Source organism: Varanus komodoensis, unplaced genomic scaffold (genome assembly GCF_004798865.1).
Source record: "Varanus komodoensis strain SLA01 unplaced genomic scaffold, ASM479886v1 scaffold2, whole genome shotgun sequence".
Taxonomy (NCBI): Eukaryota; Metazoa; Chordata; class Lepidosauria; order Squamata; family Varanidae; genus Varanus; species Varanus komodoensis.
In genome coordinates this window covers 27168000-27191163 of record NW_025335568.1, presented here as the reverse complement: position 1 = coordinate 27191163, position 23164 = coordinate 27168000, and the positions used below count along the sequence as shown (strand labels likewise).

The window sequence follows — 23164 nt, the reverse complement described above, 5'->3', positions numbered from 1 at the left end:
CTCATGTGCCAGAATACCTCAACCAGCTCTGGTTTCTTGGAGCAGGAGATGATGCCAGTAAAGTGCCTTGAGCTGGCTCTGAGCCCTTAGTCCCAAATGAACCTGCTTGCTTCTTAAGATTGCTTTGATGGTTTTTTTGCTGGATGTCTGGAGACATTTTTGGTGGAAAGACAAAGCCATTAGGAAAAGTCCCCTCAGGCAGTTATGGAAGGGGTGGTAGAGCCTGGATATTTCTCCCTTCTGGATGCCAAACTTCTTTGCCCACTTGAAGAGGATGGTGCTGTCCCACCTCTAGTGCTGAAGGAGGTTTCAGCTGCCAGTCTGGTCAGATTCTGCAGGTGGGATGGGAGCTTTACTTCAGGCAGGAACATGTCTTGGGTCAACCCTAAGCAGAATATTAGCTGCTTTCTCTTTACCATCTGAGGTTAGGCAGGTGCTGCTGCTATTTTAAGTCTCTAATACTTTATTACCCCTGTTTTTACTGCTGTTTTGTTATGGAATGTTGTTACCCATTACTGTTTTTAAACTTACTGTCTTTAATCACTGTTAAAGGATTGCTATTTGTTTTTCCCCTGTTTAATTGCTTTGGAAAGAAGTGACAAGAGCCTCAGAGGAATCTGGTCACTCTCACCCCACAGAACCCTCCTAGTAGAGTTCACAGGTCATCTCTTTGCCATGAACAAAATGGGAGAGCTGCAGGATGCAGGCTCATCTGGCATACCCACAGGAAGTCCAGGGGAGAAGGACTTCCTGTAGGTGTCATCTGTGGCTTGTTTCAACTGCATCATGTGCCGGCACTTGCCAGGTGCAGAGCCACACAGTTTCACATGTTGGAGAAGAAACACCAATGCCTTGAAAACATGGTGTGCACTCATTTCTGTGGTGTGAAGAGATGCACTGAGGAGTGCATTTCTGCTGGAAAGCTTTCCTCGAGGCCAAGTGGCCCTCTTGTGTTATATAGCAGCTAAGGATCAGGGAGCAGAATCGATGTTCCTGCTCATTCAAGGGGTGTTCCAGAAGCAGGCCTCAGTGTTTATGTGCAAAGGCTCAGCAAAAATCCAGATGCTGATTTTAAAAATGGTCTTTCTAAAGTTGGGGGTGGCAGGGAGAGAAGAAGGGAGAGTAGAACTGATTTGGTAACATTGGAGAGATTGCTGTATTATGCAATTTTTAATGTCCACAGATGAAATGTGATGCACTGGATATGTTGCCATGCGACCCAATATTTATTTATGTTCCAAGAGGCTGATGGAAGCAAAGGGTCAGACACTAACAAATACAGTGTAGTGCAGACGGAGAGATTAAGCTCTATTATGATGATTCAGATTGTGTCCAGGCAAACACAGATGGGGAGAAAATAAATAATCAGGCCCTGATCCGATTGGCCAAATCATTTTATTAAATGATACATTTTCATATCTATCATGCATTCTAACAGAGTGTCCTTCCCAGTCAACCTAACAGCTGGTAAAAGTGAAAATACAGTTACTTAAATAGAATACAAATGTTACCTGTTATGCAAAGGTCGTAGCAATAGATATTAACTAGCATGGAAACTAATGAGAGTAAATGCAAGGTATTCTACCTCCCTTTTGGTATAAGTACAGGACCATAACTTTCAGTAACATTCATATATTCAGAGTTCCAGGCAGCTTTGTGCTGTTATCTCTGGGGTGTAAGAATCTGTTAGGATGTATACAACAGCTACTGGAATACTGTTGGAGTATTTTTTCATTAGATTATACGATCTATCCTTTCATACATAAGTACATGAAAAACTAAGAAGTACTTGGGTAGGTGCTTAGAACTCATACAAAACTCACACTTATCTATCTCAGTAAAATACACTTCCCCAGGAAGGGGATGGAAAAACGGTGTACAGTGCAAGTAAAGAAAAAGACATGCAAGTGAATGATGATTTCCAAGCATGACCTAGTGTGCATTACAGAACTAGCTACTTTTTCTTACCTGATGTTCCTTCTGATGGATGTTGCAAAGTTATCCTAGAAATGGATGCATGCGTGATTGCAGATGGGATCTAGACTAATTTCAAGAAATGGTTTATATGTTTCTATACTACAGTGCAATAAATATACCTCAATACTCAAGTTTTTAGGCAACCGCTCTAGCATTTATTTTTTTTAAAGTCTTCCTTTTATATTATTATCATCAATATTTTTAGTTCTTTTGTGGGTCCTTTGCTGTTATTGCGACCAGCAAAATGTGCATCAGACTCCAGGGAGGCAAATTTCCATAGTGATGGAATGCCCATTCCCAGGGCAGTAGTCCAGCTGATCATGCATGTATGGTCAGGGGATCACACTGTGGAAGGTATAGATATACCAGTGCAGACCACGAGCCACCAACTGTGCCGTCCAGTACGCCTGCCTGTAACTCTTTGCACTTGGAGAACTACAGACATCCTATGAAGGGTGAGAGGAGCACAGAGACAAAGATCAGAAAAAGTTGATTTTGGCCATCTGTGTCTTTTGCCCCGGAGTGCAAGGAGGGGAGGCTGAGTGTTGCCAGGACAGTACATACCCATGCAGTGCTGATTCTTCCCCTCCCTGGTCTCTGGAATACCCAGAGAACACCAGCTCTGGTCATACTTGCAGCCTTGGAGCTGTAGCCAGGTGGTTCTTTCTGTAAAGGCTGCAAGCGCCTGACCTGACCACAGAGTGCATTTCTACGGTCAGTGGGGGACTTATGAATTCTCCTGGGGACATCTAGACTCTGTCAAATAGCCACAGGATTGTGCCCTATACATATTAACACCTGTCAACACTTTTAATCAGACTCACTACTAATTTTGAGACTGATCTCATACTTTCCACCCTCTAAGCTTATCTTCTACAATTTTGCTTTGTTTCTTCCTTTTAATATACAAAGTGCTTTCATATGTCTTTGTTTCTTCCTTTTAATATAAAAAGTGCTTTCATATGTCTTTGTTTACTGCATTTTCCTAGACAGGATATTAGCAATTTAAGAAGTTGTGTTTATTTGATCAGAGCAATCCATACAGAGCAAGACCTCATTGAAGGAAAGTTTGCAAAACCTGAGCTCCTAGAGTGTAAACAATTCCCTTTACACAGTAATAACAATTTAAAAAACCATGCAAGCAGACATCCTTGAACACTTCTTTGCCAGCATTTAGATTAGAGTTTTCAGATGAGAAAAATAATGTAAATTTAGGTGCTTGGGAGCACTTTTCTGTGCAATTCTATGCACTCTTAGATAGCAAAAAAGGCCTACAGTTCCCAGCATGCCCCAGCCAAGAGCATGCAGAGGGTCATAAGCCTTTTTCTGTATGAACATGCATACATAGGATTATGACTATTACATTTTTACTTGTAGTTTTAACATACGTTTTAGGCATACATTCTGTGAAAACCTTAACATCTCTACTCTTATTTTCTTAGTTCTACTTTGTCAAGGATCAAGTACTAGAGATAGTTGATGTGTGGAGGGAAGATAGATGGAGCTTCTAAACCACCACCATCTGGATTTCCAAAAGACAGACAGAAGTTTAACTTCCTCCATCATCATGCTGGAATAAGTACTATTTTTCTGTCTGTTGCACAGAATTTCCATCCGTGTTGAAAAAGGAAAGTTGTCATCCTAGGCACAATTTTGCAAAAGCTAAAAGACTACGTTGGTTTTTAAGTATGAAAATCCAGCCAGCAGTGGAATATAACAAGCATTCATCAATAGGAAAAATACAAGTACAGCTAATGAAATGTTACATGCACAGTGCAAAGTTATATATGTCTTGTCCCACTTGTGCAGAGTTCAGGGGGACTTGCTTTCAGGTAGGGAGTGCAAATGGGGGGAAAAACCACTCTGGCAGCGATTTTTGGGCAACTTTTGTTCTGCCATTGACTGATTTGTGCACCTGGAATTTAAACAAATATATTTGCATATATATGCACAAATTTGCCCTCCCAGAAAGGTTCAGATTGGCCAAACTTGCATATCTTTGCATAATGCATATTTCATTATTGTTTCTATTTTGAGTTTTGAGCATTTTTATTAGTGTTTTATTTGTCTATTTTAAAGCTATACTTGCACAAAATTCAAACAATTAAAAGAATGGTCCATTAGTGCCATGGACTCCACACACTTGGAAAAGTCTGTTAATGACAGACTCTGTGACTCGACTCTGATAAATCCAGACTCATTTGACTCTATTGCAGCTTCTTCCAACAGGGAAGAATTCTTCCAGTGAAGAATTCTTAAAATTGCTGCTTTAGAGAGATCAATTTAGCTGTAATAGTACCTAGAGTAAGTTAAGTAAGCTTGCATTTCTTTGATCTCAATCAGAAGACCTGAGTACTCTTGATTTCTCTAAACTGGGCTCAACGAAGTTTGTGTCTCTTTAAACTTCTTTTTAACTCCTTGTTTCAGTGTTGAACTGGTTTGACTCACAATAGCTGATTTTCCTAGCCCAAGCTTTTCCAAGCAGAATTTCTTGTCATAGCCTTGTTTCTTAGCACAGTCTACCTGATGTCTAAGACATATGGTTGATTTTGAATGCCTTAAGAAAAAAAGAAAGAGAAGGAAAAAAGGGAGTTTACTGGGTTAAAGTCCTGAAATCGCAGAGTAGCCAAAGTGGCTTCACTGAGGCATTTGGGGCAAATGGCCTCATTTCACAGGAGTTCCACCACATGGGGCCTGGGCATACACAATCCCACAAATGTCTCATAACTTTCCTCTGGTCTGCCATATTGCATCATATCTTATGGTGGACTGCGATATTACATCCCTCAGGATAATTCTCAGAATTTCAGGGAGCAGAGGACATGCCTAACACAAACCCACCCTATTTGTACTTCTTCAAGGGAATCACCTTGTGACAGGAAAAACATCTGAAGATCTGTTCTATATCTATATAGCTACTGGATGTTGATCATGCTTTTATCTATGGTGTACTGGGCTTCACACAGTTACAAAGTACTCAGATACACCTTTTCCCCCTCAGTACTGAGAAATGAGGAAAAAGTCTCCACAGCTTCCTTTCACAATGTTCTTATTTTCAGGAAGGTCATTATAATTGTGTTCCAAACAGAAGGCTGAACATGTCAAAACATGAACCTGACCTGATCACCTGGGACATAATACAGGCCATGCTACACTGGCAAACCCTCCTGAAATACTTTTATGTAGAAACAAGTTCCACTGACTCCAGTGGAAAATAAATTATACCTCAAGTACACTTAAGATCACAGCCTAAAGTACAAACCTATTTCTGGAAGCTTCAGGACATTCTCCAATGTTCTATTAAGTCATAAGCATAAAATCTGAAAAATGGATCATTTGTCCTTCCAATGTGGAGTTGACTTCAGATGCATTATATGTAGTTTAATAAATAAATAAATATGCATTTGCCCTGTGGATATCCGTGAAACACAACTAGTTAAAAATCCAAATACTTCACTTAAACCCATTAATAATCTATGTCTCTTCATGGGAGGCAACTTACACTGGACTCAAACCATTGAACACTTATCATAAACTGGCTTCTATAGAAAATGGACTTCCTCCAATTTCAATCATTCTTGTTCTATATTGTTGTTTTGAACTCTTACTACCACTTCAAAATTTCAACACTCATCTTCTAGGAAACACAGTAGAATGTAATCCACCACATGATAAGCATGGAAAACATTTCGCAAACTTCTCAGCCTCCAGACAGACTTGCATAGTTCATGGTTGCAACATGTACCTCCTACTCACTTCAAATGAACCTAAACCATTGCCTTCCACTTATGTTATGGACTGTTAAGAAGTCACCCTCTTCCCTTCTGTGCTCATATTCTAGGAATAATTGCTTCATGTGCTAGACCTCGCCCACAAGCTTTGCACATATGTTCTCCTTATGAGATAGGCCACCACTTTTACTGGTCAGCTGATGAGACTACATGCAACCTGATGGTTTCCTTTTGTCTGCCTACTCTGTACACATCCAGACACTTTAGAGACCACTTCCAAAAATGTCCCAAATATTAAAAATGATCTTAAGTATTAAACCCTCCTGTACCAGATGAAAAACAGATCCAATGGATTTTAATTACTTTTCTGGGTAACCCAACTTTTGTCATAGTAAGGCAAGTTGCCTTGTAGTGAACGTTAGATTCTTCTAGAAGCATTGACATCTTCAAAATGTCCAGGAATATTCATTATCACTTATTCCCTCATAGCTGGGGCTGGCACATGCATTAAAATTCCCCTTAACAGGGACTGAAGGGCCCAAACAAACATTACTTTAGAACTATGTCTGCCACTGATGTCTTTTCTCTTTTATTCTAGAGATATGTGTGTGTGTGTGTGTGTGTGTGTGTGTGTGTGTGTGTGTGTGGTGTCAATCCAGATCAGGAACTTGCATGGGAAGTAGGGGAGCTATTAAAATCTAGTTTGGACCCCTGCACCTACTGTAGGATAGAACATTATTATTATTATTATTATTATTATTATTATTATTATTATTAAGGTTGTCGTTGCCACAGATTTAAAGTAAGGTGTATTTGGCCCTGAAAAAATGCACAGTTCTCCTTCTGTATAGAAGCTAATGTTATACTTCTGTCCTCCCTTTCTTCACACATATATCTGTGACCAGATCCTGAGAGGTTTTTCCCCTCAGTCTTTCCCACTCTTTGGAAAGGTGGTTTTTTTTTTTTTTTTTTTTACTTAATTCAGAGTTTCCTTTCGAGAGAGTATTATAAGCATGCATCAAATGGCTGTCACAGAGGGCATGGCCAGTCACAAAACACTGATTGCTCACAAAGTAAACAGTAAGTCTAAAGCAAAAGTAACTTGCCTGTGAACCTCAAAGAGGAAGAGAGATGGGAGCTGAGCTCCAAAACACAAAATCATTCTTTTGAACTCAGGTAAAGTTGGTACTGGGGGCAGCACTTCACCTGGTGGCTCCAAGAAAAGTGTCAATGGCATGGGGATGTGTTAGAAACCCAGGCTAACTTTTTTCCTTTTTCCTTTTCTTTTTTCTTGTGCACAGCTTATGTCGTTAGATGTTTATTCCTTATCTTAGCACTGAAAGTCACATTATTTATTTAGTTTTATACATTCAGCCAAGTGGCTCAGGTTGAGCAGCTAGGAGTGAGAATGGTTCTGCTCTTGCAGTGAGGACTGCCAATTAGAAGGCAGTAAAGCCACTTCTGTTGGAAATGGGAGCTTGCTAGTTTTAAGAAATTTGTACCACTTTCCAAAATGAAATGAGCTACAGCACGCTAACCACTCATGATAGGTGTATGAGCTTGGTGCATTAGCTTGATCACAAAGTGCAATCATAATCCCATTTATTAGAGACTAAGTACCACTACGCTTGTGGTGATTTACTTTTGAATAAACAGAAAAAGAAGAAGAAAAATCCAAACAGTATTGGTCTAAGAAGCAATCAAGATTTTCCAGCTACTTGCTGACTTTGGGAAATATGAAGACTCTCCATTTCTTTTCCTTCAGTTAATTAACAAAACTCATTATTTTGATTATGTTGCTCAACTTTATATCATGCAATATTCTGTCCTGTTTATCTTTTACCTGTAGTATTGCCTGATATTTTCCTTCCAATCATTAAAATAATTCTGTCCCATTGAGGAAGTTCATGAAATCTGAATCTTCAAAACTAGATAAAATGAGGAAGCATTTGGGGTGAGTGTAATGCAATGGGGAGCAACACATGAGCCTTATAAGAAGCCAGGTTATTTATCCATCTGTTCTGTCTACTCTGATCGGCAGCAGTTGCCCAGGACTCCACACAGAAAGAAGTATTTCCTATTACTGGTTGACTAGGTTCAGGAAACATGGTAATTCAACTTCAAGGGGTGAGTATGGGTTGACTATGGGTTGTTGTGTTGTCTGAATCCAGCTGTGCTAAAAATCCATGGATTATTAACAACCCATGAAGAGAACCCATTATTTGTATCAGGCTGTGAACTGTGGGTTGCTCACCATGGTTGTTACCTCAGCTTATTTTGAACAGCACAACAACCCACACTCAACCCATATTCAACCATTAAGTGTGGGTTATTGCCGCTGTCTGAACTCAACGCCTATATGATTGTTTTACATCATGTGCTGCATATGCTGTAACACTGGACTATGATCCCTCTCCTACATTTTAAGCCATTCAGGAGAATAAGTATAAAGAATATTGCTCACTTTAGCCTTTCCTAACCAGTTACTTGACAGGATAGAAACATCTTATTTGATTTAGTGAAAAATCAAAATGCAACTGTTAATGCGTTTAGGTTAATGGTAGCATTTACATAGGGCAGGAAAAACCCAGAATGTTTCATAACAGCACTTGAGTGGCCAACAACAGTGACTACCCACAAGCAGGTTAGAAGAGGAAACTAAACTAAAAAAAAGTGGGTTTTTTCCCCCAAAAGCTCTAAAAAAAAATCACATTCTTGATAAATACTCACTGGATTAAAAGTTCAAATTCCACAGTGATTGACCTCTCCCCAGCTTATTCTTTCATATATTTCACATTTTACCACTTTGCATGTTGTTTTTATGCATGTTTTTCTTATTGACATGCACATATATACATACATTAAAAGACATAAGGAAACTTCATGGACTGGAATCAAAACCTGATGTTTTGAACCTAGATATTTCATGGCCACCATGCTCCATTCTAGCTAACTTTTGTCAAGGAACTGTCAGGACATCTATTGAAACAAGCCTTCCTTTCCATTTTGAATGAGTCTTAGAATCTAAGACTGGTAGTATTGCAGGAAGAGAAACTAAGACAGGATCTTCAGCTTTTCATGTTTGGCGTCTCCATCCCTTTGGTTGTGGATTATAGTTGGAGTCAGCTATTGACAGACTGTAATCAGACCTGGAACCCACTGAGACCATGTCAGGATCTGTTCGGGCACGTTGACCATAGTATGCATACTGCAAGCGAGAGCCACAGTGAGCACTGGAGCTTGGAGCAGACACTGTGCTCTTTGCAGGCAATATGGTGGCCGAATGGCTCCTTCCAAATGATGCTAATTTAGCATGGGCACTTGCGGCTGGATGCTCATAGGCAACTTTCTGTTTCCAGTCTTCTGGTGGTGCAGGTAGTGTTTTCCTGCGAGCAGCTGACACAACATTTGCAGCAATTGATTCTTGCATGGTTTGTGGGCCAAAGGCATCATCCACAAGTCCAAGAGGGGACTTGGCTGCTGCTTCCCAAGGAGTCAACCTCTTTCCAGGCTTGTCAACTGATGGAGCTGGTTTGCTAAAATAATCAGAAGCCGGTGGAAACATCACAGGAGAAACAGGTGACATGGATCGAGAAGTGGTTGAAGGAAGCCATCCAGGGACAGATAAAGATCGTTCAGCTCCTCTTTCCTGGAAATAACAAAAACTCCAATATAATTATATTCATTGAACAGCAGTGAAAAGAACTTTGAAATCAAAGATTTGTCCATTGCCCAGTGATATGCAATGCCTTTAAAAAAGTAAGCTATGATAAATGGTGTAAAGAATCCTCAATCAGCTGAAAATTGCTGGAAAATTCTAACTGCAACTGAAATTTCAACCATTTTCTTCTAACAAAACTACTTTTTCCCAATGAAACCTTGAGCAGTTACTCGAATTAAGCTCAAGGAATCTGTAAAAAGAGAATAAGGGACCCATCATCAGCGACAGCCAGCCAGAACTAAGGACACTGTTCTTGCAAGATCATTCTGCAGCAGAGTTGAGTCTAGGCAGGAGACAAAAGAGGAAGAACAGGTCTTGAGCAGTGCAGGAATATCAAGAAGCACAACTGAGATGGAATTTAGGGAAAGGAGGAGAATCAAGGAAAAGAACAAACATGTTAAAAGGCAACCAGAAAGAAAAACTCCCAGAGAGTCAAGGAATGCAAATTGATTTTTACCAGACAAACAGGTGAGTTGCTTTGACTGTGGGGAGCCCAAACAGACCATCCAAAGACAACTGAGATTTGTTTAGACAGCCTATGTGTGCCTGAGGTTGAGTCTTGACACTCACTTTTTATGCTTGTGCATTTTGATTGACAATGAAGAATAGAAGGTAAATTAGATCTCAACAGAAAAAGAACTCTATGCAACATAGTTATTTCTTCTTGCCTGTGAATCTCAGCTATACTTTCCTGAAGAGTGTAATTTGAATTTACCAACCACACTGGGAACAAGTGCAGGCAGCTCTGGTGATGTGTAAACTTTACAGGGGAATCCTATGCAATCCTATGCATATTTAGACGGAAAAGAAAGTCTGTTAGCTAGTATGGCTGACTGCAGAATGCTGGGAGTTGCAGGCATTTCTTCTGCCTAAAGATCCATAGGATTGTGCCTCTGTTCACTCTTGAAAAATAAAAGGCTATGTTATTATTTGTATACAATTCAAAGTAATTTCTCTCCTGCCATCCTGTCCCTCTTTGTGTATATAAACTATAAACTATGAGCTATTCAGTTCAAGAGAGCAATGATGTTTGTCCTTCATTCAAAATAATTTTTTGGACTAAACTTAGATTTAATATGATCAGGAAGGGGAAAATAAAATAGCTGACCCATCCTAATCATAAACATTTGTCCCCGCCATTGTGGTACTCTAATTGACCCTACTCCTGTCCCCCTCCTAAAGCTGTGCGTTGATCCGTTCAGAACACTCTGACCCATTTATAGGAGCAATCCATTCATATTTCACAAATCCTAATCAGCTTAGGAAATGAGCACTTTCATTCACAAACTCTACATGACAAAGCCTCTGCCACATCGATCTTCATTCATCCATGTGCCGTGTACCCATTCCCCACAAGTGCTGCCTATCCTATTAGACTTTTGGTATGAGTCTATTAGCCGTACACAGGGCTCTCTTTTGGAGAAAAGCAAAAGTTAGTGTACCTGCATGTGGTGGAGTATAATAGACATTTGAAATTAACATTTTCTCCCTCAAATGTGTGAATTACATCATTCTTACAGGTTCTGTTGAAATCATTAGCATGTATTTCCAAATAATGACTGGGATCCAAAGGTGCTGTTGTCTGAGAGGTTGCTTCCTCTCATATAAGGCCAGAATCTCCGATTTTCACTGACCCTCCATCTTCGCTGTAGCCTTTCCTGCCAGGTCATGTGTCATTTCAAAGGGACACATATCAGGAATTGCTTTTTGGGGAACATGAAAGGAAGGTGACAGGAACATTCCATTCTCTGGCTAGAAGTTTGCTTAGAGGTATTAAGGTGTCATTTCCCAGTGGGGTGCTTTGCATGATCGTCATATGCTAAAGAAGCTATAGTGAATTGTTAAAGCTGCAGTGCTTGCTGGGCATAAGTTGTATAATCACTCACCCTGCTGTAGCTCGTTATGGCATTTTAGCCCAAACAGCATGGCAAGAGAAATGACCCTCAAATATCCATATATTTTTCTTTGGTGGCTTGTTTAGCCAATGGTGGTTATGCAAACCTGGTCCGTGTGTGTAAACAAGATCATTAATGTGATGCTACTGAGCATCAGCTTAATGTGGATCCAGGAACTAAGTGGAAACTCATGTTAATTTGGCATCTCAAACGCAATCTAATCATGAAAGGCCATGTGCCCACACCAAAATTCTCTTTTGTCAACAGGTAACCACACATTGCAAGCTATTACTTGATGCACTCAACAGTTCTCAGTGATATTTGCTTCACACTGCAACTGAAGGACATTTTGGCTATGAGGAAAAGAAGAGGAATAAATGGTGCAGTTTTTTAACCAAAAACAAACAAACAATTTTTTCATTGTTTGAGGGCCAAAATCATCTCTAAAAATTGCATGGAATAGGAAATAAATGTCAATCCATATTACAAAAAACAATTCCTAATAAAAACATTTTGCCCTTCCATTATTGTACTGATAGTGGACCATTATATGGTATATTTAATACACATACTACTAACCAAGAACATACTACGAGAAATAACAGGAACACTACGGTTGAAACTTCTTTTCAGGTTCCACTGAAAGAAAGGGGGATTTTTTCTAAAAGTCAGATTTATCTCAGTGGGAGAATGGCAGAAGATTTCCCCATTGGAGTGTTTCTGATAGCAACACGGTTTCTCGGTCCTTATTCACTGGTTTAAAGCACTGGTTAAAGCACCACAACTGATTAGAGCACATATGACTGGGCCGTGGGCTGCCTGCAACCCTCGGCCAATCCCCATGCAGTCCATAAACCCGCTTCCCATTGCCCAGCTGATTGACGCCAGGATCACGGCATGCCCATTGCCTGTGCCCATACAGTGATAGATGGGTGTGGTGGGCAGACGTGAGTGTGAGTGCAGCAGAGGGAAGACGGGGAGTCCAGATCCTATGGACCACCAGTTCCAGGCTCACACAGGATTTTTCCTTTCTCTCTTTTTCTTTTTAATCACAGAAGAGTTTGACAATCTTAGCCCACATGGATATTCATATATAAGTTCATGTGCATTTGTTTTAATATGCACATTTTTGTACACACCATTCCTAGGAAGCACACTTTTTGTGTTTTTATCTAATATATGCATTTGATATCAGACACACACACACACACACACACACACACAGTAGGACATGAACTGCTGTCAAGTATTCCGATTTAATTATGATACACAATTATAGCGGTGTGTTGGCCCAACCCTTCCGCCGAAACATAAACGATATCGAGATGACACGATGTCCTACCCTAGGAGAATGCTTCTGCTGCACGGTTGCACCAACCCAGAGTTGCTACTATGTAATACAAGTTAGAATGGCAGCTGGTAAATAATTTCCTACATTTACTTTTCCCGATTAAAAACATGGCTTTTTAGGATTTGTGCAGTAGGTAAACACGGTCTTCATTCATAAGGTTCTTAGGGCTGTTTCTTTTCTTGCACAGTGGAACTTATGCTCTGCAGCACACAGACAAGGCCTTGGGTGAAATGAATGTCTTATGCAAATCACTAATTAAATTGGGTGCTTACATGGTAGGCCTGCTTTATATTAGATTTTTATGTATGCAGAAAAAGGAAGGGAAGACACATTTGCTCTTTGATCACAGAAGGACAGCACCTGTTTCAGCAAAAGTGTGAACAGGGACAGTATGTACCAACAAACTTGCCTAGTATTTTTGTAGTCATGCTGTAGAATTGACCCTTCTCTGTTTTCCTTAGATCCTGCCTTTGCTAAATACTGTGATGGTAAAATCACTCGAACTTGGGCATGGCAAGCAAATACAGAATCTATATCACCGTGGCCAGAATAAATTGCTTATTAGAATTGTTTGGATAATGTTGACCTGTTTTCTTCAAAAGATGTGGAAAGGGTGCTTAGTTTTGTGAATCATTTGGTTCCTTGACCACCATAGCTTTTTTCCTAAAGGTAGAAATATTGAAAACCACAAACCTGGAAGAAATGCATTTGTTTTATCTTGTTCTGGTCCACTACTCTGTGCCAAGTATCAATATAATGGGGGAACTAAAAAAAAATGAAGCCCACAGCCTTGGGAAGACATTGGATGACTATAGGAGGTCAATGGATAGGCTCCAACTCAAGTTATAGTTCAGAAAAGGAATGACCAAACTCCCAGGAGGGCTGGGGTAAAGGATTTGGCAGGATAAAGGGTGAAGCTCTTCTGTTGCTAAGGCCAGGAAGCAGTCAGAAGGAGACCAAAAAGGGAAGAGAGACACAAGGTCAGAGTTGGAGACTTGGCCTCTAGAATGGTAGAATTCTCACCCCAGGCCAGAATGTTAAGGTATGCTAAGGTCATGGCATCCCAGAAAGGGATGTGAAGATCAGGCTGTCTTGTACTTGCTGGACTTCCTTCCCAAGTTTGGCCATGGCCAGGAAGTGAGCTAAGCCCAGATCAAGTGCACAAATTCTCCGAAATGCTAGCGGCTTCTTTGCACAAAGTACTATCTCAGGCATGTGCCCACCCCTAAACCAATAAGGAATTCTTTGCACAAAGTACTCAAAAGTATACATCTCTTTGTGTAAAGCAGGGGTCTCAAACTCAACTTACCTGGGGGCCGCTGGAAGTAGAGTCTGGGTGAGGCTGGGCTGCATCAAGTATTCCAGCACCGCGGTGGGGGTGGGCCACTTATCCTGCATGGCTCCCGGAGGCCAGCCTGGGTGCCGCCGGCGCTTTGAATTGGCCCGTGGGCCGCGAGTTTGAGACCCCTGGTGTAAAGTATGCAATGTATCCATTTCTTTGCACAAAGTATGCAGAAGCAGAACTTCACTTGCCCCACGGGTATGTGGGCAGTGTGTGCACAAGCTGGCCTTGCAGACTCACTCGAACTCACTTCTTGCCAGACACCCATGGGAACACTCAGTGTGAGCTGGAGTCAAGGGAGCTGAACCAAGGACATAGGACGGATTCCCATTTTCAGGCTTGATTGCTCATACATTGCAAATCCCAGGGATGTGCCCAGCCCTGAACCAGGCAAGAGGGAAAGTATGAATCAGCTCTGCACAGGGGACAGGAAAGGAGAAGATCCCTGTTTGTGGAAACGCAGAGGCACATCGAGCAGCATTCTCTGGAGAGAGCCACTGTGCAGCCAGAAGGGAAGGCAGGAGTAAAGAATTAGCAGGTGGGAAGAAGTCACTTCTGGACCCACTCTTCTAGTGTCAGTGTGACTAACTCTGGTTATAGTCAGAGCCGCCCCGAGGCTTCGGCGAATGGGGCAGCATAAAAATGTTTTAATAAATAAATAAATAATAAAAATATACTGAAGTGTGGATTTCCCATGGAACACTCCTTTGTGAAGTCCCCCATCCCAAACTCCCAGCTCAGGTCACAGTCTGAAAGCTCAAGAGTCTTTTTAAGCTAGAATGGAGAAGAGGTTTTTTTTTTTAAGCAAGATCATTTACATAACTTTCATCTCTAAAAACTATTTTAAAATGCCTGTTCCTTTTAAGTCACTGCCTTGGCTTTGCACCTACTTTGCCTTTTGAAGATAACACTAAGAACAATTCTAGCTTCCCTTGTAATTTTAGCACATCAACCATGGAAGGAAAGCTGTATGGCCAATTAAGACCCTCTGCCTTGGAATCATTCCTCAACATGGCTTGAAGACACAGACCAAGAGTTACATTCTCACTGCTGTCCAGAGTCTTCATAGGCATGAACATTTCTCTGGGCACATACTGCACTCAGGAGTACTGTTATGGGAAGAAGATGCCATCCAAGGAGTGTGGGCCAGAGAAAACAAATACCAGCAGAGAGTTTTTCAGCTGATCTCTGTGGCTGTGCCTTTAGCAGATGCTTCTTGGGCAGCAATTAGCAGACTGCCTTAATGCTGGGACCAACCTGATGTTCAAGAGATAAAGTCAGGCTGCAGCTTTTAATAGTGGAACAATGGGAAGACACACCAGGTGATTCTTGGTAAATCCAAAGTCTTAAAAGTATTTAACAGTATTTCTCTGTTCTTTTCTGTGGTATGTCAGGAGGCAAACAGCTTGCTGTCTTAGCTTTGTCTACTCAGTAGCCTTATTTGGGTGTAACAGTATATTCTGCATCGTGTGAATGGGGCTCAGGGCACCGTCCCGTCCCCTCCCTTCCTCCACCACAGCCACATGGAGGTGATTGGAAGCTTTCATTTCATTTAACCAACTATTGTTTATCATTATGTCTGAACCTGGACAAACTCTGCTTAACTTTAATTGGGCTTTAGGGAAAAACTCTAATTCAAACCCTGGCTTAAATTCTGGCTTGTTTTACTAAAATACCGTTAAGCACAGGTTTGGATTTGGATGCAAAGCTAAACTGTGGTTAACTGAAAATGGGAGCAAACTCATTAAAACAACTCCACATGCCATGCTAGAGAAGAGGGCCAGGGAGAACATACAAGCCTCAGGCTTGTGATGTTGACACTAAATAATTGGCCAAACTAGGTCATTATACATTTAAAACTATTATTTTATTTTGGTCTGTAATTTGGAGTTTAGGAGCTTTCTAATTACTAGAACTGTAGTTCACAAAAAGTCACCATTGCTTACTCCTAATCACATCTCCTTTTAAAGCAAAAATAAATACCTAACAGCCAAGATTCTATAAAAAGAGACATTCACTACTACCACCTTCTGGAGACCAAAAGTTATATCACACTTGAGTGATTTCACTCTAAGACTTCAATAAATGGAAATATGCAAACTCTTTGTAAATCATGTCCTCTTTTTTGGTGATTCATTTTCAATTTTAGCAATGTGGAAGTGGCCAGCAGTTCTACAGTCTTGATTGTTAATGTCTTCCTAGTTCACCCATCAGGCATGCAGATGAACCTGGAGGCAGAAAGCTGTGCATTTTGTACACGTACAGTGCATCGTATACCTCATCCACATTTAAATAGAGAGTGACCATTATGATGTTGCAGACTTTGCTGTGAGCTTGGTTTGAGGGCTACTGGCCTATACTCAAGCTTTAAAACGGTATCTGCTATCACATTTAACCTCTTGCATAGTAGCATAGGCACCACATGGCAGGTGGTTAATAAAGTAGTCATGCGCAAGAAGGAACTGAGGTCTACACAGCAGCCTGAGAAGTGAAGTCACTAGTGTGGGCTGTAACTATGTGCAGAATGATGAGTGGCATAAGCACTGTTTTTAGTGTATGACTTTTCATTACAAAGTTGGGAAAAACTGGGTGGCAACCCAAGGCAAAGTGATCTAGGAGGAGGAAGTTGTGGGTTTTTTATATGTCATGTTGCCAGTTGGAACCTCTAAACAGAGACTAATTTCTATATGGCAAATGATAGAATTAAAACATGAAGGTTGTATTGGTCTCTGATAGTAATAAAGGCAGTAGAAGAAGCAGTTTCACCTACCATTTAAACTGGCTGGTCTTTCTTCTCACTACCTCTCCTTCTGAGCAGATCAGGACAAAAAGCTTGTAATGGAGGTCTTTATTATGTTAAACTGGTCAGCTAGACTGGAATATTGCAGAAGTAATTAATAAAGTCTTTGTTAACAAAAGTGAAGCTATAAAACCAGTTATTAGGGAAATAGGGCCCAATGCTAAGAAGGTGGTTCCAAACCAGATCACTTTCCTTCCTAATCAAACAGAATTACAGGAATGTTTAGATTCTCGGTTTTCTTCTTTAGGTGAAACTGCATTATAGAAGAATGGTGCAAATGCACAAGACAAAACCAAGCTATTTTTTAAAAGAACTTTCCTAATAAACCCTTCCTTTGTTAAAAAAGAAGAAGAAAAAGAAAAAGAAACCTCATGGAAAGTGCTGTCAAAACACAAAGGTGAACAAGTGAATGAATAAACACATGATGATGATGATGATGATGATGATGATGATGATGATGCTTTGTAAATGGTGCTCAAGGCATCCTGTAAGCTTGGAGATAGTATCTTGACCTGCTGCCCTATGTGCACAATGTATCATCAGTCTCAGCCCTAGAGACTATAGAATGGAGCCTTGTTCAAAGGCAAACGGAGCTTGTGAGCAGGGGCTCACTGGAGACAGAGGAGGCATTGTTATTTACAATTTCGTCCACTTTCCTCTAAACTTTTTATGAAGGACGGAGAAATGAAAAAAGAAATACTGATAGTTCTTAATGAAGTAAGGCTGATTCTGAACCTCTTATCAGCTTACAGATACACTTCTGCTGTGTACCATTCTAATCCTGGATTTGGATACATTTTTCACCCAACTCAAGGAAGAAAAGTTCCCTTACAGAAAGATATTGTCAGCTATGCCTTGAATTAGATCAAATCCTGTGATTCAGGTGATGAAGTAAGAGATTTACGGCTCTATTAGCTCCTGAATGCAGAGCTGTCTTTCACATACACAGCATGGCAGCCTCAGGTGCGCTACCAGGGGCATGGGGTGTGTCTCCATAGAACCTGCTAAAATCTGCATTTGAAGCTACATTATGATGCCATATTGGGGGCTATTAGACGAGTGAAAGCCTGGAATTTGATTAGTAGTGTTCTTGGACTCTTTATGAGAAATTGTGCTTGTGCCCTGGATATTTTAAAGGACATCTGTGAAGTGCTTCTCTGTGTGTCTATGTTGCATTAACACACACATATGCAGTCTATAAAAATAAATTCTCATGTCATGTGACTGCAACAAAAGTCTTGATAGCCCTGATGAAACATGATCCCCCAGTGTTGTTACCAGAACCAAAACCATTGTCTCATTCCCTGGCATTCTCACCTTTTCAGAACATTCAGAAAAGCTGGAGCAGCTGAGCATCTCTGTAATCCAATTCACTCATTGAGCACAGAGACCGCATACTGCTATAAGCAGTTCTCTCTCCTGAACAGGCTTGCTGTCACAGGACTTTCCTTTTCCAGGCCTGCAAAATGCCCCAGTTGTGTTCTTTTTTGCACACAGATCCCAAGTGTTGTGCTTTCTGGTGGGGGCTTCCCTATGTTAGAACCCATCTGCAGTTCAGCTGCAGGCAGCAATGAAGGAATGAGAAAAGATTGTCCTGTGTAAGGACATTTTACTGCAGATCAAGGCCAAGATCATCCATATTATTCATTCCCAATCACTATGTATGGGCGCAAAACAGACCAGAAGAAAACTGCTGCATTTGAAAAAATGGTGCTAGGGGAGCATTTCCCTGACTGAAAGAAGAAAAAGAGGGTCCTAGGTCAAATCTGGAATGTGAACATAGAGGGGTATCACCTTTTTAGAAAGGACAGGAAGGGAAAGAGGGGTGGGGGGCGTGGCTTTATATGTCAGGGAAGGGATAGGATGCAGTGAGATAGATTGCAGCACAGATGGGGATTCGGTAGAGGCAGTCTGGGTGAAACTTAGGGGTTTTGACAGGGAATGAGACCTGACAGTGGGGGTATGTTATCGCCCTCCAGGTCAACTGTTATCACCCTAAGGATATCTCAGGGGAGAGACACAGTAGTTATGGGAGATTTCAATCTCCCAAATATTAGTTGGGAGACTCACTCGGCGGTGACAGCCAGGTCACGTCACTTCCTAGAAGCTATAGAGGGAGGGTTTTTCACACAGAGGGTCCGAGAGGCGATGGTGGGGTGGGGGACATCCTTGACTTGGTCTAGACCAATAGAGAGGAGCTGATAGATGAAGTACAGATTAGGGGAGCTCTGGATGCGAGTGATCACTCCATCCTTTGCTTTGAGACCAGGGGATTGGGGACGTGCAGCAGGTTGAGCACTAGAAGCTGGGACTTCAAGAGGGCCAACTTTGGCCAACTGAAGGCCAGACTGGGGAAAGTCTCCTGGGATAGGTTACTGCAAGGCAAGCGAGTTGAGGAGGTGTGGCTTGCACTCAAGAGTGAGGTTTTGGAGGTGCAAGCCTTGACGATACCTCTAGTTAGTAAGGTGGGGAGGCAGAGGAGAGCACTGCCATGGATGTGAAAGGAGATGGTTAGAAGGATTAGATGAAAGAGGAACCTCCATAGGAAGTGGGTACTGGGGCAAATAGACAAAAGGGTATACCAGGAGGAGGAGGCCCATTACAGAAGGATTCTTCGCAAGGCTAAAGCTGATTACGAGCTGAGACTTGTCAAAAATATCAAGAGCAACAAAAAGGGCTTCTTTCAGCATGTAAATAGGAAGAGGAAGGGGAGACAAGTAGTGGGACCACTAAAAAAGGAAGAAGGAGATCCAGTGACTGATATGAGGGAACAGGCACAGATGCTAAATGAATATTTTGCCTCTGTGTTCTCCCCAAAGCAGGATGGGGGAGATCTGCATAGGAGATTAGATGAGGCTGGGGACTTAGGGGCACAGATTAGAGTCACCCCCCTAGAAGTCAAGGGGCTTCTCAGGGCATTGGACTTTACAAAGGTGCCAGGCCCTGATGGGTTACACCCGAGAGTACTTCTAGAGTTGGTGGGGGTTCTCTCACGCCCTCTGGCGTCCATTTTTGAGGTCTCATGGAGAATGGGCGAAGTTCCAGAGGAATGGAGGGTGGCATCAGTGGCCCCAATTTTCAAAAAGGGTAGTAGAAGGGACATGGGGAATTACAGACCAGTTAGCCTTATATCCATTGTAGGAAAAACAATGGAAAGGCTCATAATAGAGAGAGATCTAGTGATGCTAGATAGGGAAGGGAGGCTGACAGCCACACAACACGGCTTCCACAAAAACAGGTCCTGCCAGACAAACCTTGTGGAATTCTATGACAAGGTTTCGAGATGACAAGATGGAGGGGATGCAGTGGATGTGGTTTACCTGGATTTCAGCAAGGCCTTTGACAAAGTGCCACATAATATCCTGGTGGAGAAACTGAGGAGTTTTGGGATACACCAAAGCACTGTCCAATGGATTGGGGCATGGTTGACTGACCGAAAGCAGAGGGTAACCATTAGTGGGGAATAATCGGGATGGCAGCCAGTGACAAGCGGGGTTCGCCAGAACTCGGTCCTGGGGTCGATCCTGTTTAATCTGTTCCTAAATGACATGGAAGAAGAGGTGAACAGTCTGCTGATCAATTCACAGACGATACTAAAACTGGAGCAGTGGCCACAACTGAGGAATAGGTACTCCAGATCCAAAAGGATCTGGACAGACTATGGAAGTGGAAGGAGACAACAGGATGGTGTTCAATGTGGGTAAGTGCAAGCTCTTGCACTTGGGGCATAGGAATAGGTGTCATAAGTACAGGTTAGGGGACAAGTGGCTGGAGAGCAGCACTTGTGAAAGGGATCTCAGGGTGCTGGTTGACTGCAAGTTAAACATGGGTCAGCAGTGTGATGCGGTGGTCAAGAGGGCGAACACTACCCTTGGTTGCATAGCCAGAAGTGTGGCTTCTAGATCGAGAGAGGTATTACTACCACTGTGTATGACTGGTGTGCCCGCAACTGGAGTATTGTGCTCAGTTTTAGGCCCCTCATTACAGGAAGGATATAGCCAGGTGCAGCGTAGGGCCACAAGGTTGGTGGCTGGTTTGCAGGGGATGCCTTATGAGATGAGACTGAGGGAGCTGGGTCTCTTCAGCCTGGAGAAGAGGAGACTCAGAGGGGATATGTTGGCGACCTACAGGTATGTGAGGGGATGTCACACGGAGGTGGGTAGAGACCTGTTCTCCCCTGCAGAGGAAGGCAGGACGTGCTCCAATGGAGCAAAGCTCAGGGAACCAAGGTTCCATTTAGATGCCAGGAAGCACTTCCTGACAGTTAGGACCCCGAGAGTGTGGAATGGGCTTCCACGAGAGGTCGTTGAGGCCCCAGCGGTGAGGGTGTTCTAAGATAGGCTGGACATGCACATGGTGGGCATGTCGTGAGTGAAGTCGGCTGGAGCCGGGGGTCAGACTAGATGGCCCGGGAGGTCCCTTCTGACTCGCTCTGTTTCTATGTTTCTAAATCAAGCCAGAACTTGTCCTAGGAGCAAAAATGATGAAACTGGAGCTGTTGTGGTTTGGGCACATTATGACAAAGCAAGACTCATTGGAGAAGGCAATCATGCTAGGAGAAGTCAAAGGTGGAAGAAGAAGGGGAAGCCCAACATGAACCATAGACTCATACAGTTGGAAGAACCTAGCAGCCGATTGGGTACAACCACTTGATCAGTGCAGGACTAAAATCACCCATCCAGATCTCAAGCCTGCTTATCTTCCAAGATTAGGCAGGATCAGGCACTTCAGGCTATACAGAACCTATATGGAACAGCTATATGGAATGCTATACAGAATGAGATGGATTGATTACATGAAGGAAACCATGGCCTTGAGTTTACAAAATCTGAGCAGGACTGTCAAGAACTCACCATTTGGAGAGCATTCATTCATAGGTTCACCATAAGTCAGAGACAACCTGATAGTACATAACTACTCATGTTCGCAAACCTACTGGCTCTATTTGTGCATTTTTAATATCTTAAGTTAGTCTATTTTTCATGATCTGTGCTAATTTATGTATCATATCTTTGCTGTTACTGTTTTCTTTATTTATTTGTAATGCATAACTAATTATTGATTGCAACTGCTGGAAGTGTATTATTCTTTTATATCTTCTTTTCTGGATTCATGTTAATTTAAATTGTTTCTTTTAAGCTCTACATTTTATTATGACTGAATTGTGTTGGGTGGAACTTTTCTGACACTTGAGCTTTGTTGAATAGTATTTTGTGATTTCGATGGGCTGGAAACCACTTTGAGTATAGCAATTTAAAAATGAAATAGAAATGTAATGGGCATCTAATTTTAAGTACTTAAGAAAGAGTCTAATCCTGATTACACAGGTGATGGGGCTGGTGGTGGCACCAGCCATGTTTGACTGTTGTAGCAAAAGTAATATTCTTGCTGTACCTTGAAAAATAATGTATAACAGCATGAACATTCATGGACTAGAATCTACTTAATCAGATAGACCAATCCATAGAAGTATAATAAAGTTTAGTCTTTGGGCTTCTCGACGTGAAAGGTTTAACCCGCCATTTTACTGAGGATTCTTCTTGCATTTTCAGTGCCAGAGGAAAAATATATATTACATTAGTCAACCACAAAGTGGCACCGTGCTATAGCAGAACAGTAGACTTGCAACTGTGCATGAGGCTTTTGATCTGGTTTGTTCCAGTTTGACATTTTATACTGTTCTAAAAGTCCCCACAAGAACGACTAGAAAACACAGGATTGGCCCTGGAGGACAACAATGTCGTGAGAAAGCCCTGCAGTCTTTTCTGAGTGCAAAGTACATTATAAATGACATGCTCAGAGAAACACTACAAGTTGGCATATTACTCTTCATTGCTTTTTGAGTAACAATTTCATTTTTGACCTATCTTAAAAAAACACACATACACAAATTGACATCTTTCCAGCCATAAGGTGCTCAAGACAATGTGTCATCTTTATAATACCATCATTTAAAGCAAACTGTAAACAACAAAGATTAAGCAGAGCAGTAAACATGTACACACATGCACTTGGAAAATCCCATTAAAATCCCATGCAGAAAGAGGGGACCGATCTACCTCCTCCAGCAGAGTTGTGACCCATGAGAAAAAGCCCTGCTCCACTCCCTGTCATAATTAACTACAAGTGCAAATCAAGGGATTTCTCAATTCTTTCATGGAGCAAAGAGGCACACTTGGAAGATGGCGCTTTAGGGCAGCCACTCATGGTTCAGTAAGAAGGCAACACATATCACCAAAATGGAGGACAGAAGATAAGAGACGCTGGATAAAATGTAGGGATGCTAATTTATAGGTATAGATGCAAATTTAAAAATAATCATTAGATTTTAAATAGAAATGCAGAAC

The 23164-nt window shown here is 41.7% G+C and overlaps 1 protein-coding gene across 1 annotated transcript in view; it reads right to left on the bottom strand.

The window, feature by feature from the left end:
* Nucleotides 1–1376: 1376 nt before the first annotated feature.
* SYNPO2 (synaptopodin 2) overlaps nt 1377–23164 on the bottom strand; it is a 117580-nt gene continuing 95792 nt past the window's right edge. Inside the window, exon 5 of the mRNA XM_044428627.1 lies at nt 1377–9357. Within this exon, the coding sequence (XP_044284562.1) occupies nt 8785–9357 (573 nt within the window). The 3' untranslated portion in view covers nt 1377–8784. The remainder of the gene's footprint in view (nt 9358–23164) is intronic.